The sequence below is a fragment of the Salmo trutta genome, chromosome 19 (genome assembly GCF_901001165.1).
Source record: "Salmo trutta chromosome 19, fSalTru1.1, whole genome shotgun sequence".
NCBI classification, from domain to species: domain Eukaryota; kingdom Metazoa; phylum Chordata; class Actinopteri; order Salmoniformes; family Salmonidae; genus Salmo; species Salmo trutta.
The window spans coordinates 181,950-201,233 of record NC_042975.1 but is presented as its reverse complement, the minus strand read 5'-3'; the positions used below and the strand labels follow the sequence as shown (position 1 = coordinate 201,233).

Sequence of the window (19,284 nt, the reverse complement as noted above, 5' to 3'; positions counted from 1 at the left end):
TAACAGAACTCATATGGCAGGCAAAAACCTGAGAAATATCCAACCAGGAAGTGGGAAATCTGAAGTTTGTAGTGATTGCCTTTCCAATATCCTGTGTCTGTGGGGTCAGATTGCACTTCCTAAGGCTTCCAGTAGATGTCAACAGTCTTTAGAAGTTGTTTCAGGCTTGGATTGTGAAAGGGGATCAAATAAGAGCTGTTTCAACAAGTGGTCAAGCTGAAAGACATTAGTTTAGTTTCGCGTGTGGCCGTGAGCGCGACGCTCGTTCTCTTTCCTTTCTAATGACAACGGAATTGTCCAGTTGGAATATTATTGACGATTTATGATAAAAACATCCTAAAGATTGATTATATACATCGTTTGACATGTTTCTACGAACTTTTTTGACTTTCGTCTGGACTTTGTGCCCGCACTGTGTACATTTGGATTACTGGACTAAACACGCGAACAAAAAGGAGGTATTTGGACATAAAGATGAACTTTATTGAACAGAACAAACATTTATTGTCTAACATGGAGACCTGGGAGTGCCATCAGATGAAGATCATCAAAGGTAAGTGATTAATTTTAACGCTATTTCTGACTTTTTTGACACCTCTCTTTGGTTGGAAAATGGCTGTATGGTTTTCTGTGGCTAGCCGCTGACCTAACATAATCGCATGGTGTGCTTTCGCCGTAAAGCCTTTTTGAAATCGGACACAGCGGCTGGATTAACCTGTTGGGTCTAGGGGGCAGTATTTACACGGCCGGATAAAAAATGTACCTGATTTAATCTGGTTACTAATCCTACCCAGTAACTAGAATATGCATATACTTATTATATATGGATAGAAAACACCCTAAAGTTTCTAAAACTGTTTGAATGGTGTCTGTGAGTATAACAGAACTCATTTGGCAGGCAAAAACCTGAGAGATTCCTTTACAGGAAGTGGCCTGTCTGACCATTAATTTGCTTTCTTTGACATCTCTTCCAAAAACTAAGCATCTCTGCTGTTACGTGACACTTCCCACGTCTCCAATGGGCTCTCAGAGCCCGGGAAAAACCTGAATGACGTAATTCAAAGCCCTGGCTGAAACACACCAGCGCTTTTGCTAAGTGGTCTATCAGCAGACAAAAGGCTTAGGCGCGTGCACTGGCCGCCCCCGCCTTTCTGTTTTTCCCTCTATTTACAGACAGGCAGATTCCCGGTCGGAATATTATCGCTTTTCTACGAGATAAATTGCATAAAAATGTATTTTAAACAGCGGTTGACATGCTTCGAAGTACGGTAATGGAATATTTAGAAATTTTTTGTCACGTTATGCGCAATGCGCACGACCGTGATTTACCATTCTGATAGTGTCTAGAACTCACGAACAAAACGTCGCTGATGGAACATAACAATGGATTATTTGGGACCAAACCTACATTTGTTATTGAAGTAGAAGTCCTGAGAGTGCATTCTGACGAAGAACAGGAAAGGTAAGACCATTTTTCTTATAGGAAATATGATTTTGGTGAAGGCTAAACTTGCCGGGTGTCTAAATAGCTAGCCCGTGATGGCTGGGCTATGTACTTAGAATATTGCAAAATGTGCTTCATCCGAAAAGCTATTTTAAAATCGGACATATCGAGTGCATAGAGGAGTAATGTATCTATAATTCTTAAAATAATTGTTATGCTTTTTGTGAACGTTTATCGTGAGTAATTTAGTAAATTGTTAGTAAATTCCCCGGAAGTTTGCGGGGGGTATGCTTTTTCTGAACGTCACATGCTAATGTAAAAAGCTGTTTTTTTATATAAATATGAACTTGATTGAACAGACATGCATGTATTGTATAACATAATGTCCTAGGTGTGTCATCTGATGAAGATCATCAAAGATTAGTGCTGCATTTAGCTGTGATTTGGGTTTTTGTGACATTATATGCTAGCTTGAAAAATGGGTGTCTGATTATTTCTGGCTGGGTACTCTGCTGACATAATCTAATGTTTTGCTTTCGTTGTAAAGCCTTTTTGAAATCGGACAGTGTGGTTAGATTAACGAGAGTCTTGTCTTTAAATAGCTGTAAAATAGTCATATGTTTGAGAAATTGAAGTAATAGCATTTCAAAGGTTTTGAAAATCGCGCCACAGGATTCAACTGGCTGTTACGTAGGTGGGACGATTTTGGTGCCACCTAGCCCAGAGAGGTTAACAAGAAGTTGATCGTTAACCCTATGTATAACACTTGTATCTTTCATCAATGTTTATGATGAGTATTTCTGTAATTTTATGTGGCTCTCTGCAATTTCACCGGATGTTTGTTTGAGACAATGCATTTCTGAACATAACGCTCCAATTTCAAATGAGGTTTTTGGACATAAAGATGAACTTTATCGAACAAAACACACATATATTGTTCTAACATGGAGTCCTGGGAGTGCCATCCGGTGAAGATCATCAAAGGTTAGTGATTCATTTTAATGCTATTTCTGACTTTTGTGACACCTCTCCTTCTTTGGAAAATGGCTGTATGGTTTTCTGTGGCTAGTAGCTGACCTAACATAATCGCATGGTGTGCTTTCGCCGTAAAGCCTTTTTGAAATCGGACACTCTGGCTGGATAAACAAGAAGTTTATCTTTAAAATGGTGTATATTACTTGTATGTTTGAGGATTTTTAATTATGAGATTTCTGTTGTTTGAATTTGGCGCCCTGCAATTTCACTGGCTGTTGGCGAGGTGGGACGCTAGCGTCCCGAACGATCCGAGAGAGGTTATTTATCTAACTGCACTGTCCAATTTACAATAGGCTTTACAGCAAAAGCATGCCATGCGATTGTTTGAGGACAGTGCCCCACATCAAAATATTTTTCCACCAGCACAGGTTTCATAAATTCACAAATAGCGATTAAATATTCACTTACTTTTTGAAAATCTTTCTCTGATTTGTCATCCAAAGGGTCCCAGCTACAACATGTAGTGTCGTTTTGTTAGATAAAATCCTTCTTTATATCCCAAAAAGTCAGTTTAGTTGGCGCCATCGATTTGAGTAATCCACTCGTTCAACATGCAGAGAAAAGAATCCAAAAAGCTACCGCTAAACTTTGTTAAAACAAGTCAATGTAATCCTCAGGTACCCTAAAATGTAATTAAACTATAATATTTAATACACAAAGAAGTATGTTCAATAGGAAAACAATATTAGCAGGTGCTCTTCGTCGCACTCACATAGACTGATTTCCAACTCTGAGTGCCAGTATTAAAACTCATAATTCTTCCTCGTTTGGGAAGAAACAAGCCTGAAACCTTGAACAAAGACTACTGACATTCAGTGGAAGCCATAGGAATTGCATACTGGGCGCTAGATTACATTTTTTCCCTATATGTTCTAATGGAAGAGCATGTGCTCTCAAAAAAAAAATCAGGTTGGGTTTTCTTTGGATTTTCTCGTACCATATCTATTGTGTTAGTCTCCTACATTATTTTAACATTTTTACAACTTGAGAGTGTTTTCTTTCCAATGGTACCAATTATATGCATACCCTGGCTTCAGGGCCTGAGCAATAGGCAGTTTACTCTGGGCATGTCAATCAGGCAGAAATGGAGAAAAATAGACCCTAGCCTGAAGAAGTGAATTCCATTCCTTTTCTTTAGATTTGTGTGTATTGTTGTGAAATTGTTAGATATTACTGTTAGATATTACTGCACTCTTAGAGCTAGAAACACAAGCATTTAGCGCCGTAATAACATCTGCTAAACACGTGTATGTGACAAATAAAATTTGATTTGACATATGCTGAGCACTTGTTGGCTGCTTTTCCTTGACCAGTGGTCCAACTCATCCCAAACTATCTCAATTGGGTTGAGGTCAGGTGAGGCCAGGTCATCTGATGCAGTGTCTTTCAAATAGCCCTTACACAGCCTGGAGGTGCGTTGGGTCATTGTCCGGTTGAAAAACAAATGATAGTCCCACTAAGCACAACCAGATGGGATGGCGTATTGCTGCAGAATTCAAAATAAATCACTGACAGTGTTACCAGCAAAGCACCCACACATCACACCACCTCCTCCATGCTTCACGGTGGGAACCACACATGGGGAGATCATCCATTTAGCTACTCTGCGTCTCACAAAGACACGGTGGTTGCAACCAAAAGTCTTACATTTGTACTCATCAGGCCAGAGGACAGATTTCCACTGGTCTAATGTTCATTGCTCGTGTTTCTTGGCCCAAGCAAGTCTCTTCTTCTTATTGGTGTCCTTATTGGTGTCCTTTAGTAGTGTTTATTTTGCAGAAAATCGACCATGAAGGCCTGATGTACGCATTCTCCTCTGAACAGTTGATGATGAGATGTGTCTGTTACTTGAACTCTGTAAAGAATTTATTTGAGCTGCAATTTCTGAGGCTGGTAACTCTAATGAACTTTTCCTCTGCAGCAGAGGTAACTCTGGGTCTTCTTTTCCTGTGGTGTTCCTCATCAGAGCCAGTTTCATCATAACGCTTGATGTTTTTTGAAACTACACTTGAAGAAACTATTAACATTTTCCGGATTGACTGACCTTCATGTCTTGAAGTAATGATGGACTGTCGTTTCTCTTTGCTTATTTGAGCAGTTCTTGACATAATATGGACTATAGGGTTAACTTCTGTTTACCACCCCTACCTTGACACAACACAACTGATTGACTCAAACACATTAAGAAGGAAAGAAATTCCACAAATGAACTTTTGACAAGGCACACCTATTAATTTAAATGCATTCCAGGTGACTACCTCATGAAGCTGGTTGAGAGAATGCCAAGCTGTCATCAAGGCAAAGGGTAGCAAATTTGAAGAATCTGAAATATACAATACATTTTGATTTATTTAACATGTTTTTGGTTACTACATGATTCCATATGTGTTGTTTCATAGTTGTGATGTCTTCACTATATTCTACAGTAAACATTTAAAAAAAAAACTTGAATGAGTAGGTGTCCAAACTTTAGACTGGTACTGTATATTAGGCAGTGGTCACTAAACTTTTCAGTCAAGATCACTTTCGCAGTCAAAAAGCAAGTTGAGATTTTTTTAAACTTGACAAAAATGTAAGCCTATGCAACATTAATAAATACAGTTAATTAGGAATGAAGTTTGTGCAGTAGGCCTAATATACTGAACAAAATGATAAACACAACAATTTCAGGGATTTTACTGTTACAGTATAAGGAAATCAGTCAATTGAAATAAATTAATTAGGCCTAATCTATGGATTTCACATGACTGGGAATACATATATGCATCTGTTGGTCACAGATACCTTAAAAAAAGGTAGGTGCATGGATCAGAAAACCAGTCAGTATCTGGCGTGACCACCATTTGCCTCAAGCAACATGACACATCTCCTTCACATAGAGTTGATCAGGCTGTTGATTGTGACCTGTGGAATATTGTCCCACTCATCTTCAATGGCTGTGCGAAGATGCTGGATATTGGTGGGAACTGGAACACACTGTTGTACACATCGATCCAGAGCATCCCAAACATGCTCAATGGGTGACATGTCTGGTGAGGCCATGGAAGAACTGGGACATTATCAGCTTCTAGGAATTGTGTACAGATCATTGCTACATGGGGACGTGCATTATCATGCAGAAACATGAGGTGATGGGGGTGAATGAATGGCATGACAATGGGACAAAGGATCTTGTCACGCTATCTCTGTGCAGACCATCGATAAAATACAATTGTGTTTGTTGTCAATAGCTTATGCCTGGCCATACCATAAGCTCACCACCACCATGGGGTTACATTTGGTCTGTGGTTGTGAGGCCTGTTGGACGTACAACCAAATTCTCTAAAAGAATGTTGGCGGCGGTTTATGGTAGAGAAGTAAAGATTCAATTCTCTGTCAACAGCTCTAGTGGGCATTCCTGGAGTCAGCATGCCAAAATCACGCTCCCTTAAAACTTGAGACATCTGTGGCATTGTGTTGTGTGACAAAACTGCACATTTAAGAGTGGCCTTTTATTGTCCCCAGCACAAGTTGCACCTGTGCAATGATCATGCTTTTTAATCAGCTTCTTGATATGCTACACCTGTCAGGTGGATGGATTATCTTGGCAAGCAGAAATACCCACTAGCAGGGATGTAAACAAATTTGTGCACAACATTTTAGAGAAATAAGCTTTTTGTGAGTATGGAACATTTCTGAGGTCTTTTATTTCAGCTCATGAAACATTGGACCAACACTTTACATGTTGTGTTTATATTTTTCTTCAGCATATTGGCTATATGCTTGGCCTGCCAATATTGTTCTTCTCAGACCATATTATATTTCATAACAAAATAGATCAGATGTTGTATCACTTGCGAGACACAGCTGAGCATATATTGAAATCATTTGTTTTATTTTACGGGACTGATGGTACCTTTATCTGATGGTCAGCCTCAGCAGAGGGAGGGAGGGAGAGAGCAGCACACAGTCCCTGATCTCTCCTTTCCTCCAGTGAGACTGACCAGAGAGAGGTAACACCGTCTTCCACCTGATGGCAAAACTCGAGTCGCACTACATTCTTTCTGCCTCATGCACAAATTCATGTGGTTCCTATGACCAGAGAAATTTTAATTTCATTAAATGTTTTATTTAACCTTTTTTTATCTAGGCAAGTCATTTAAGAATAAATTCTTATTTACAATGACGGCCTACACCGGCCAAACCCAGACGACCCAGCCTTAGATTGTTACGGCTGTGTACGGGAGGCGAAGTCAGGTGCAGGAGAGCAGAGTAGATTTAACAGGCACACTTTTATTCCGGTCAAGAAATAGGCATAACATGACATCAGAGTGCCCAAAAGAAAACACGGAACATGTACAAAAGTATGGCGCGTGAACATCTCACATAACAATAAACAATTACACACAAAGATATGGAGGGGAACAGAGAACTAAATACATGCAATGTGATTAGATAATGAAAACCAGGTGTGTATGGAAACAAGACAAAACAAATAGACATGAAAAATGTAGCGGCGATGGCTAGAAAGCCGGTGACGTCAATCGCCGAACACTGCCCGAACAAGGAACCGACTTCGGTGGAAGTCGTGACATAGATATTAAAATATGCATGACAAACTGCTAATAATAAAACGCAGGCGGATTGAGACACTTGGCTACTAATCCCTTGCAGCTGCAGCGTGAAAGGGAGGTAAGGAGAATCACTTTTTATGTTTTATAGAAGTGTTAAATAAAAACACTGTTGAAAGTGCTGAGTAGAAACTTAAACATGAACTCGTAAAAACAGCAGCTCTTTGCTGTATTCTTTGACAGTAAAACAGTATTTGTATTTATTATGGATCCCCATAGTAATGACAAATTACAAGGTGGAGATGCATCCTACAAGTGCGAACGCTGTCCAGCCACAGGCGTAGAAAAGGTAAAGATTCTCCTCTGCGTTTTCAGCAGAATCTTACGTAGGCTGGCGACCGACGTGATCAAGAAAGCCACCTCAAACCTATAATCCTCGGCAAGCAAACTATTGCCACATTGGAACTCTTTATTTTTATTTATTTCACCTTTATTTAATCATGTAGACAAGTTGAGAACAAGTTCTCATTTACAATTGTGACCTGGCCAAGATTAAGCAAAGCAGTTCGACACACACAACAACACAGAGTTACACATGGAGTAAAACAAACATACAGTCAATAATACAGTAGAAAGATAAGTCTATATACAATGAGAGCAAATGAGGTGAAATAAGGGAGGTAAAGGCAAAAAAGGCCATGGTGGCAAAGTAAATACAATATAGCAAGTAAAACACTGGAATGGTAGATTTGCAGTGGAAGAAATTACAAAGTAGAAATATAAATAATGGGGTGCAAAGGAACAAAAGAAATAAATAAATAAATACAGTAGGGGAAGAGATAGTTGTATGGGATAAATTATAGATGGGCTATGTACAGGTGCAGTGATCTGTGAGCTGCTCTGACAGCTGATGCTTAAAGCTAGTGAGGGAGATCAGTGTTTCCAGTTTCAGAGATTTTTGTAGTTCGTTCCAGTCATTGGCAGCAGAGAACTGGAAGGAGTGATGACCAAAGGAGGAATTGGCTTTGGGGGTGACCAGAGAGATATACCTGCTGGAGCGCGTGCTACAGGTGGGTGCTGCTATGGGGACCAGTGAGCGGAGATAAGGGGGGACTTTACCTAGCAGGGTCTTGTATATGACCTGGAGCCAGTGGGTTTGGCGACGAGTATGAAGCGAGGGCCATCCAAGGAGAGCGTACAGGTTGCAGTGGTGGGTAGTATATGGGGCTGTGGTGACAAAACAGATGGCACTGTGATAGACTGCATCCAGTTTATTGAGTAGGGTATTGGAGGCTATTTTGTAAATGACATCGCTGAAGTCGAGGATCGGTAGGATGGTCAGTTTTACGAGGGTATGTTTGGCAGCATGAGTGAAGGATGCTTTGTTGCGAAATAGGAAGCCAATTCTAGATTTAACTTTGGATTGGAGATGTTTGATGTGAGTCTGGAAGGAGAGCTTACAGTCTAACCAGACACCTAGGTATTTGTAGTTGTCCACATATTCTAAGTCAAAACTGTCCAGAGTAGTGATGCTGGACGGGCGGGCAGGTGCAGGCAGCGATCGGTTGAAGAGCATGCATTTAGTTTTACTTGTATTTAAGTGCAGTTGGAGGCCGCGTAAGGAGAGTTGTATGGCATTGAAGCTCGTCTGGAGGGTTGTTAACACAGTGTCCAAAGAAGGGCCAGAAGTATACAGAATGGTGTCGTCTGCATAGAGGTGGATCAGAGACTCACCAGCAGCAAGAGCGACATCATTGATGTACACAGAGAAAAGACTTGGCCCAAGAATTGAACCCTGTGGCACCCCCATAGAGACTACCAGAGGCCCGGACAACAGGCCATCCGATTTGACACATTGAACTCTATCAGATAAGTATTTGGTGAACCAGGCGAGGCAATCATTTGAGAAACCAAGGCTATTGAGTCTGCCGATGAGGATGTGGTGATTGACAGAGTCGAAAGCCTGGCTGAGGTGCACCCATGAACAGCTCTGAAACCAGATTGCATAGCGGAGAAGGTACGGTGGGATTCGAAATGGTCAGTAATCTGTTTGTTAACTTGGCTTTCGAAGACCTTAGAAAGACAGGGTAGGATAGATATAGGTCTGTAGCAGTTTGGGTCTAGAGTGTCACCCCCTTTGAAGAGGGGGATGACCGCGGCAGCTTTCCAATCTGGGAATCTCAGGCGATACGAAAGAGTGGTTGAACAGGCTAGTAATAGGGGGTGCAACAATTTCGGCAGATAATTTTAGAAAGAGAGGGTCCAGATTGTCTAGCCCGGCTGATTTGTAGGGGTCCAGATTTTGCAGCTCTTTCAGAACATCAGCTATCTGGATTTGGGTGAAGGAGAAATTGGGGAGGCTTGGGCGAGTTGCTGCAGGGCGTGCAAGGCAGTTGACCGGGGTAGGGGTAGCCAAGTGGAAAGCATGGCCAGCCGTAGAAAAATGCTTATTGAAATTCTCAATTAATTACAGCTCATGGAGTGCAATCTTAGTGCCAACATCGGATTGTGGTGGTTAATAGACAGCTACGAAAAATATAGATGAAAACTCTTGGTAAATAGTGTGGTCAACAGCTTATCATGAGATACTCTACCTCAGGCGAGCAAAACCTCGAGATTACCTTAGACTTTGTGCACCAGCTGTTGTTTACAAATAAACACCCCTTGTCTTTCCAGAGGCCGCTGTTCTATCATGCCGAAACAGCGTAAAACCCGCTAGCTGTATGTTATTCATGTCGCCGTTCACCCACGACTCAGTGAAACATAAGATATTACCATTTTTAATGTCTCATTGGTAGAATATACGTGATCGTAGTTTGTCTATTTTATTTTCCATTGATTGTACGTTTGCTAATAGGACCGATGGTAAAGGGAGATTACCCACTCGGCGTTGGAGCCTGACAAGGCACCTCGATCTTCGTCTCTTTCTCTTACGAATGATAGGGAGGAGGGCCTTGTCGGGTGTCTGAAGTAAATCCTTCCCTTCCGACTCGTTGAAGAAAAATCGCTGTCCTGATATCCAGAAGCTCTTTTCGGTCATAAGACACGGTGGTAGAAACATTATGTTCAATATAAGTTACAAATAACGCAAAAAAACACACACAATAGCACAATTGGTTCGTAAAACGGCAGCCATCTCTTCCGGCGCCATTATCTTCATGATGTCCTTTACATTTGTACCAGACTGGTGAGTGTGGTTCATTTTCAAAGTGACCCTGTAGCTGTTACTATAGCAACACCAGAGGGAATGACCCTGATGGGCTAAGAAGAAATAACATACTTCTCTCTCTCTCTCTCTCTCTCTGTGTCTCTGTCTCTCTCTCTCTGTGTCTCTGTCTCTCTAGGTGTACCAGTTCCATCATGAGGTCTCTGTTGGTCTGTGGAGTAGTTCTAGGAGGTGAGACATGTGTATCCTCATGTGAATCTCCTGATATTATAACGGGTATCAGTGTTGGTGCGCTTCGGAAATTATTACTATATAAATACCTGCTCTGATGATGAATGATGAGGTAACCTAATAAACACTACTATATAAATACCTGCTATGCTGATGTCAAACTGTCAAATGCTCCCTAAAATACTTCAGCGAGCAGTCCTTTCTAATCAACCTGGCCCGGGTGTCCTGGAAGGATATTGACCTCATCCCGTCAGCAGAGGATGCCTGGTTGCTCTTCAAAAGTTCTTTCCTCACCATCTTAAATAAGCATGCCCCATTCAAAAAATGTAGAACTAAGAACAGATATAGCCCTTGGTTCACCCCAGACTTCACTGCCCTTGACCAGCGCAAAAATATCCTGTGGCGTTCTGTATAAGCATCGAATAGTCCCCGCGATATGCAACTTTTCAGGGAAGTCAGGAACCAATATACTCAGCCAGTTAGGAAAGTTAAGGCTAGCTTTTTCAAACAGAAATTTGCATCCTGTAGCACTAAATCCAAAAAGTTCTGGGACACTGTGAAGTCCATGGAGAATAAGAGCACCTCCTCCCAGCTGAGGCTAGGAAGGCTAGGAAACACTGTCACCACCAATAAATCCACTATAATTGAGAATTTTTCATAAGCATTTCTCTACGGCTGGCCATGCTTTCCACCTGGCTACCCCTACCCCGATCAACTGCCTTGCACGCCCTGCAGCAACTCGCCCAAGCCTCCCCAATTTCTCCTTCACCCAAATCCAGATAGCTGATGTTCTGAAAGAGCTGAAAAATCTGGACCCCTACAAATCAGCCGGGTTAGACAATGTGGACCCTCACTTTCTAAAATGATCTGCCGAAATTGTTGCAACCCCTATTACTAGCCTGTTCAACCTCTCTTTCGTATCATCTGAGATCCACAAAGATTGGAAAGCTTCCGCGGTCATTCCCCTCTTTAAAGGGGGAGACACTCTAGACCCAAACTGTTATAGACCTATATCCATCCTGCCCTGCCTTTCTAAAATCTTCGAAAGCCTAGTTAACAAACAGATCACTGACCATTTTGAATCCCACCGTACCTTCTCCACTATGCAATCTGATTTCAGAGCTGGTCATGGGTGCACCTCAGCCACGCTCAAGGTCCTAAACTATATCATAACCGCCATTGATAAAAGACAATACTGTGCAGCCGCCTTCATCGACCTGGCCAAGGCTTTCGTCTCTGTTAATCACCACATTCTTATTGGCAGACTCAACAGCCTTGGCTTCTCGAATGACTGCCTTGCCTGGTTCACCAACTACTTCTCTAATAGCGTTCAGTGTGTCAAATTGGAGGGCCTGTTGTCCGGACCTCTGGCAGTCTCTATGTGGGTGCCACAGGGTTCGATTCTCGGGCCGACTCTTTTCTCTGTATATATCAATGTTGTTGCTCTTGCTGCTGGTGATTCTCTGATCCACCTCTATGCAGATGACACCATTCTGTGTACATCTGGCCCTTCTTTGGACACTGTGCTAACAAACCTCCAGACGAGCTTCAATGCCATACAACACTCCTTCCGTGGCCTCCCAACTGCTTTGAAAAGCTAGTAAAACTAAATGCATGCTCTTCAACCGATTGCTGCCCGCACCCGCCCGCCCGACTAGCATCACTACTCTGGACGGTTCTGACTTAGAATATGTGGAGAACTACAAATACCTAGGTGTCTGGTTAGACTGTAAACTCTCCTTCCAGACTCACATTAAGCATCTCCAATCCAAAATTAAATCTAGAATTGGCTTCTTATTACGCAACAAAGCCTCCTTAACTCATGCAGCCAAACATACCCTCGTAAAACTGACTATCCTACCGATCCTGGACTTCGGCGATGTCATTTAAAAAATAGCCTCCAACACTCTACTCAGAAAATTGGATGTAGTCTATCACAGTGCCATCAGTTTTGTCACCAAAGCCCCATATACTACCCACCACTGTGACCTGTATGCTCTCGTTGGCTGGCCCTCACTACATATTCGTCGCCAAACCCACTGGCTCCAGGTCATCTATAAGTTTTTGCTAGGTAAAGCCCTGCATTATTTCAGCTCTCTGGTCACCATAGCAACACCCACCTGTAGCACACGCTCCAGCAGGTATATTTAGCTTGTCATCCCCAAAGCCAACACTTCCTTTGGTCGCCTTTCCTTCCAGTTCTCTGCTGCCAATGACTGGAACGAATTGCAAAAATCACTGAAGCTGGAGACTTCTATCTCCCTCACTAACTTCAAGCATCAGCTGTCAGAGCAGCTTACCGATCATTGCACCTGTACACAGCCCATCTGTAAATAGCCCACGCAACTACCTCATCACCATATTGTTATTTATTTTTTGTTCCTTAGCACCCCAGTATCTCTACTTGCACATCATCTTCTGCACATCTATTACTCCAGTGTTAATGCTAAATTGTAATTATTTCGCCAATATGGCCTATTTATTGCCTTACCTCCCTTATCTTACTACATTTCCACACACTGTATATAGATTTTTCTATTGTGTTATTGGCTGTACATTTGTTTATCCCATGTGTAATCAGCATAGAAGGTATTTATATGGTAGTGTTTATTAGGTTACCTCATCAGCATATTAGGTATTTATATGGTAGTATTTATAATGTTACCTCATCATCATAGCATCACATCTTTCCTCCTCCTTTACTATTAGCAAGTATGTGGAATGTCATTCACCTTTTAACTTCAGCTTAAGAGCACGGCACACCAAGGCAATTCCACCACGCTGATTAACCTACGGGCTTACTCGTGCAATAATCACTTTATTTTCTTTCAACCAATTGGCATGATTCTTGGGGAGTATTTATGTAAACTCGAACGTTGTGCTTCCCACTTCCTGTTTTGCAGCAACAGCCTTCCAAATACCTTCCATGTCCCCGCCACCAACAACTGAAGGCCCGTCATCAGATCCCTGTTTTTTCACCCTCTTCACATACGCTTTTGCTACTCTGTTTATTATCTATCCTGATTGTCCTTGTCCTGTTGGAAGTGGAACTTTCGCCCCAGTCTGAGGTTCTGAGTGCATTGGAGCAGGTTTTCATCAAGGATCTCTCTGTACTTTGCTCTGTTCATCTTTCCTCGATCCTTACTAGTCTCCCAGTCCCTGCCGCTGAAAAACTGCCACCACCATGCTTCACCGTATGGATGGTGCCAGGTTTCCTCCAGACGTGACGCTTGGCATTCAGGCCAAAGAGTTCAATCTTGGTTTCATCAGACCAGAGAATATTGTTTCACATGGTCTGAGTCTTTAGGTGCCTTTTGGCAAACTCCAAGTGAGCTGTCATGTGCCTTTTACTGAGGAGTGGCCACTACCATAAAGGCCTGATTGGTGGAGTGCTGCAGAGATGGTTGTCCTTCTGGAAGGTTCTCCCATCTCCACAGAGGAAGTCTGGAGCTCTGTCAGAGTGACCATCGGGTTCTTGGTCACCTCCCTGGCCAAGGCCCTTCTCCCCCAATTGCTCAGTTTGGCCAGGTGGCCAGCTCTAGGAAGAGTCTTGGTGGTTCCAAACTTCTTCCATTTAAGAACTATGGAGGCCACTGAGTTTTTGGGGACCTTCATTTATGCAGACATTTGTTGTACCCTTCCCCAGATCTGTGCCTCCACACACTCGGAGCTCTATGGACAATTCCTTCGACCTCATGGCTTGTTTTTTGCTCTTACATGCACTGTCATCTGTGGGACCTTATATAGACAGATTTGCGCCTTCCCAAATCATGTTCAATCAATTGAATTTACCACAAGTCGACTCCAGTCAAGTTGTAGAAATATCTCAAAGATAATCAATGGAAACAGGATCCACTTGATCTCAATTTTGATACTGAGAGCACAGGTTCTGAATACTTATGTAAATAAGGTATTTCCCCCAATAATATATTATATTATGTTTATATATATATATATATATATATATATATATATATATATATATATATATATATAAACATTAAGAAAAAACTGTTTTCGCTTTGTCATTACGGGGTATAGATTGATGAGTATTTTTATTTATTTAATCCATTTTAGAATAATACTGTAACTTAACAAAATGTGGAAAAAGCCAAGGGGTCTGAATACTTTACGAATGCAATGTATGTTGGAATGTCAATGTAGTATATATGAATGTGTGGGTAGAGTCAGGGTGCATAGACTCAGTGCAAAAGCGTCAGTGCAAAAAAGGGTCAATGCAAATAGTCCAGGTAGCCATTTGATTAAATGTTCAGCAGCCTTATGGCTTGGGGGGCTGGGGTCTTTGACAATATTCCTTCCTCTGACACTGCCTGGTATTGAAGTCCTGGATGACATGGAGCTCAGCCCCAGTGATGTACTGGCCCGTCCATATCACCCTCTGTAGTACCTTGCGGTCGGATACCAAGCAATATCCCTACCAAGTGGTGATGCAGTCAGTCAAGATGCTCTGAATGGTGCAGCTGTAGAACTTTTTGAGGATCTGAGGGCCCATGCCAAGTATTTTCACCCTCCTGAAGGGGAAGAGGCATTCTCGTGCCCTCTTCATGACTGTGTTGGTGTGTTTGGACCATGATAGATCCTTAGTTATGTGGACACAGAGGAACTTGAATCTCTCGGCCCGCTCCACTACAGCCCCATCGATGTGGAGGGGGGTGTGCTTCGCCCTCCGTTTTCTGTAGTCCACAATCAGCTCCTTTGTCTTGCTGATATTGAGGGAGAGGTTGTTGTCCTGGCACCACACTGCCAGGTCTCTGACCTCCACTTTGTAGGCTGTATCATCTTCATCAGTGATCAGCCTACCACTGTTGTGTCGCCCGCAAATTGTATTTATTACACTTTGGATGGTGTATCAATAGATCCAGTCACCACAAAGATACAGACGTCCTTCCTAACTCAGTTACTGGAGAGGAATGAAATCACTCAGGGATTTGACCATGAGCTAATGGTTATTTTAAAACAGTTACAGAGTTTAATGGCTGTGATAGGAGATTACTGAGGATGAATAAACAACATTGTAGTTACTCCACAATACTATCATAAATGAAAGAGTGAAAAGAAGGAAGCCTGTACAGAATAATAGGGGCGGCAGGTAGCCTAATGGTTAGAGCATTGGGCCAGTAACCGAAAGGTTGCTAGATCGAATCCCAGAGCTGACAAGGTATGAATCTGTTGTTCTGCCCTTGAACAAGGCAGTTAACCCACAGGAGTGATGGTTGCTGATAATCGGCCTCTAAAAGCCTATGTAGATATTCCATAAAAATCTGCCGTTTCCAGCTATAAAAGCAATTTACAACATTAACAATGTCTACTCTGTATTTCTGATCAATTTTATGTTATTTTAATGGACAAAAAATGTGCTTTTCTTTCAAAAACTGACATTTCTAAGTGACCCCAAACTTTTGAACGGTAGTGTAAATTGGCTTGAAAATCTATGGCAAGACTTGAAAATAGCTGTCTAGTAATGACCAACAGCCATCTTGACAGTTTGATTTTTTTTTCAATAATAATATGCTAATATTTTGCAAACCAGGTGTGCAAAGCTCTTAGAGACTTACCCAAAAAGACTCTGTAATTGCTGCCAAAGGTGATCCTAACACGTTTTGAATCAGGGGTGTGAATACTTATGTAAATTAGATATTTCTGTATTTAATTTTCAATATATTTGCAAAAATGTCAAAAAACATATTTTCACTTTGTCATTATTGAGTATTGTGTGTAGATGGGCGAGAAAAACATATTTTCACTATGTCATTATGGCGTATTGTGTGTAGATGAGTGAGAAAAACATCTATTGAATCCATTTTGAATTCAGGCTGTAACACAACAACATGTGGAATAAGTCAAGGGGTAGGAGTACTTTCTGGCACTGTATGTAAATATGTATATTTAATCTATAATTTTCTCTGTGTCTCTCTCTATCTCTCTCTCACACACAGTGCTGTGGAATGTGGTCCATTGTGAGCTGGTCTCAGTGTGTGAGGAAGAGGATGGAGATCTGAGAGTAGACTGTCATGTGGAACCCAGGTATGTATGTATGTATGTATGTATGTATGTATGTATGTATGTATGTATGTATGTATGTATGTATGTATGTATGTATGTATGTATGTATGTATGTATGCAGGGGCAAACATCTGATATCAACTTTGGAGGGGACAATTACATGAAATTTTCTCAAGAGCAATTCCTGAGGGGGACACCAAAAGTAGTGCTGTAACACAGCCTACATTGTAATATGGTAAATGTATATTGAGGAACCAAAGAAATAAGGTGTTTGCCGTACTCCTAACTACCGGTACCCAAAACTACACAACTAATCACAACACCAATACCATTGCCTTTAACAAATCTTAGTTCAGTCACCAGTTTAAGTTGAGAGTGGGGGTATCCATGGCATTTTCCAATTATGTTCCTATTTTACAAGTAAAAAAAATTGAGAACCTTTCATAATGTTGCCAAACAAAGACTCAACAAACTTACCTGAGTCTCCCTGTCTCTGCCAGTCTGTCCCTGCATATCTGTCCCCAACTCTGCTGTCTGTGTGCCATCTGTTGCCTGCTCTGCCTAATGACATCATTGTGAAACATTTCCATTAGAATTTCATTTCTTTCTTATGAACATTTTATCAACTAGTCTTTGAGATATTAGGCTACTAGGGTTCTTACTTTGCGTTTTGGTGTACTGAAAAATACTCTGATGTCCGTCTTTTATTTTTCTGCCATTTTTCTACCTGGCTGGCTACACACACACACAGTGTGTAGGTTATTTACAGTAGGTGATGGGCTTCTATCATCTTATCTTTTATCATTCTATTTGGGCTTCGATCTAAAAGGTAGCTAGCAAATGTGAAACAGATTAAAATGACAAGAGTTGACAGCTGTATGAGTTCACCATTTACACAACATATGCTGCAACCTTTTGTAATTTTAATAGTTTGTTTCCTATTGGCTGGCTTCCAACAATAGCTGAATTTGCAAAGCTAGCGAGCACCAATTCCGTTTCAGTGGTGTTTGCTATAATCTTTGCTACCCGGGTTAAATAAAGATGAAATAAAATAAATAAATAAAAGTTCCCTTGCGAAAATTTAGCTTTTGTACCGAGACCATTAAATATATTTAAGACAATGGTAGAAGAGAGTGTAGTTCTGTTCAGTTTGGACTTCAGTTTATCGCTAACCTTATCACAGGGACTTTGAAGCACTAATTTACATCATCTGCATGCTGATCTTGGAATAAATTGACGATAGCAAAGATTCCATCTTTGACGAGGCCACATAAATGGAATAGGTACTTGCTTGCTTAATAGTTAATATTTGCGCTCTAGCTCTGCATATTCAGCTAGTGTGTGTGCGCGAATGACTGGATTAACCTCACGTCAGTTACGTTCATTGAGTGCCTTTCAGACAGTAGACACGACCCCTCTGTTACCTTGCCAACTAAGGAACTGGCAGTGGATCAAACCATTGTGAGGCAAAGGGTGGGGGGGTCGCAATCTTTTGAAACTTAAAAACGCGCTATTAAGTGTCTATAATCAGCACAATTGCTTTCATTGCATATTATTAATATTATTTAAATTACATAGTTATGTTTCAGTGATATATTGGGAGGGACAAATCATATTTTTCCCAGGATGGGGGGGTCGTGTCCCCCCCGTCCCCCCTGGGATTTCCGCCCCTGTATGTATGTATGTATGCATGCATGCATGCATGCATGCATGCATGCATGCATGCATCATCTATCTATCTATCTATCTATCTATCTATCTATCTATCTATCTATCATCTATCTATCATCTATCTATCTAATCTACAGATCTTTCTATATAATTTATCTTGTTTATATCATTCTATCAATAATACTGTCCGTCACAGCCAATCAGAGCAACAGTTGAGTTCTATCTGTCTGCCAGAGCCAATCAGATCAACAGTTATGAGTTCTCCGTGTCAACTGGAACAGTGGAGACTGTCGTCAACACCAACGTGTCTGGCTCCGCCCCTGATGTGCATTACCGTGACCGTAGCTACGTGGAACAACTGGAGCCCTATGGATACCGGCTGACGCTGAACGCAGACACCCACACACACACACTCACCAACACACACACAACCTTCATTTGCAAGATTTCCAAGAACATCGCCTCCGTCATCATAGAAAAAAGTGAGGCTGAGAGAGAGAGAGATAGAGAGAGAGAGAGAACCTCACATTAATGAAAAGCATGTGATATATTGAGGGTGTAGTGTGTGTGTGTCTAACCCTGCTGTTGTTATGTGTCTCCAGATGACTTGCTGCCGTGTTCAGCTGACAGTGTGCTGGTCCAGAGCTGTTACTGGCTGCTGGGTGTACTGCTGTCTCTCTGGGGCCTGCCCCCCCAATGACACACAAACACACTTCTCACAAAAACGTCTGTAGAGTCCGAACGATTATGACCCATCTATGAAAAGCTGAGACTCCCACGAACACGCACATGTAACCTGCTTTACTCACAAGCCATACAAAAGCTGTTAGAAGGTAAGGGGTTCTTCTACAGAGAAGATCATAGGAAATCCCAGAACATAGTGTCTATAATACTGTTAAGGGTTCTTCTACAGAGAAGATCATAGGAAATCCCAGAACATAGTGTCTATAATACTGTTAAGGGTTCTTCTACAGAGAAGATCATAGGAAATCCCAGAACATAGTGTCTATAATACTGTTAAGGGTTCTTCTACAGAGAAGATCATAGGAAATCCCAGAACATAGTGTCTATAATACTGTTAAGGGTTCTTCTACAGAGAAGATCATAGGAAATCCCAGAACATAGTGTCTATAATACTGTTAAGGGTTCTTCTACAGAGAAGA

At 41.5% G+C, this 19,284-nt stretch overlaps 1 protein-coding gene across 1 annotated transcript in view; it reads left to right on the top strand.

Annotated features, from left to right (window-relative positions):
• LOC115153787 (thy-1 membrane glycoprotein) overlaps nucleotides 1-19,061 on the top strand; it is a 31,212-nt gene extending 12,151 nt beyond the window's left edge. The window contains exons 2-5 of the mRNA XM_029699363.1: nucleotides 10,374-10,426; nucleotides 16,384-16,471; nucleotides 18,356-18,603; nucleotides 18,724-19,061. Of these exons, the coding sequence (XP_029555223.1) occupies nucleotides 10,374-10,426; nucleotides 16,384-16,471; nucleotides 18,356-18,603; nucleotides 18,724-18,821 (487 nt within the window). The 3' untranslated portion in view covers nucleotides 18,822-19,061. The remainder of the gene's footprint in view (nucleotides 1-10,373; nucleotides 10,427-16,383; nucleotides 16,472-18,355; nucleotides 18,604-18,723) is intronic.
• The last annotated feature ends 223 nt before the right edge of the window (nucleotides 19,062-19,284 follow it).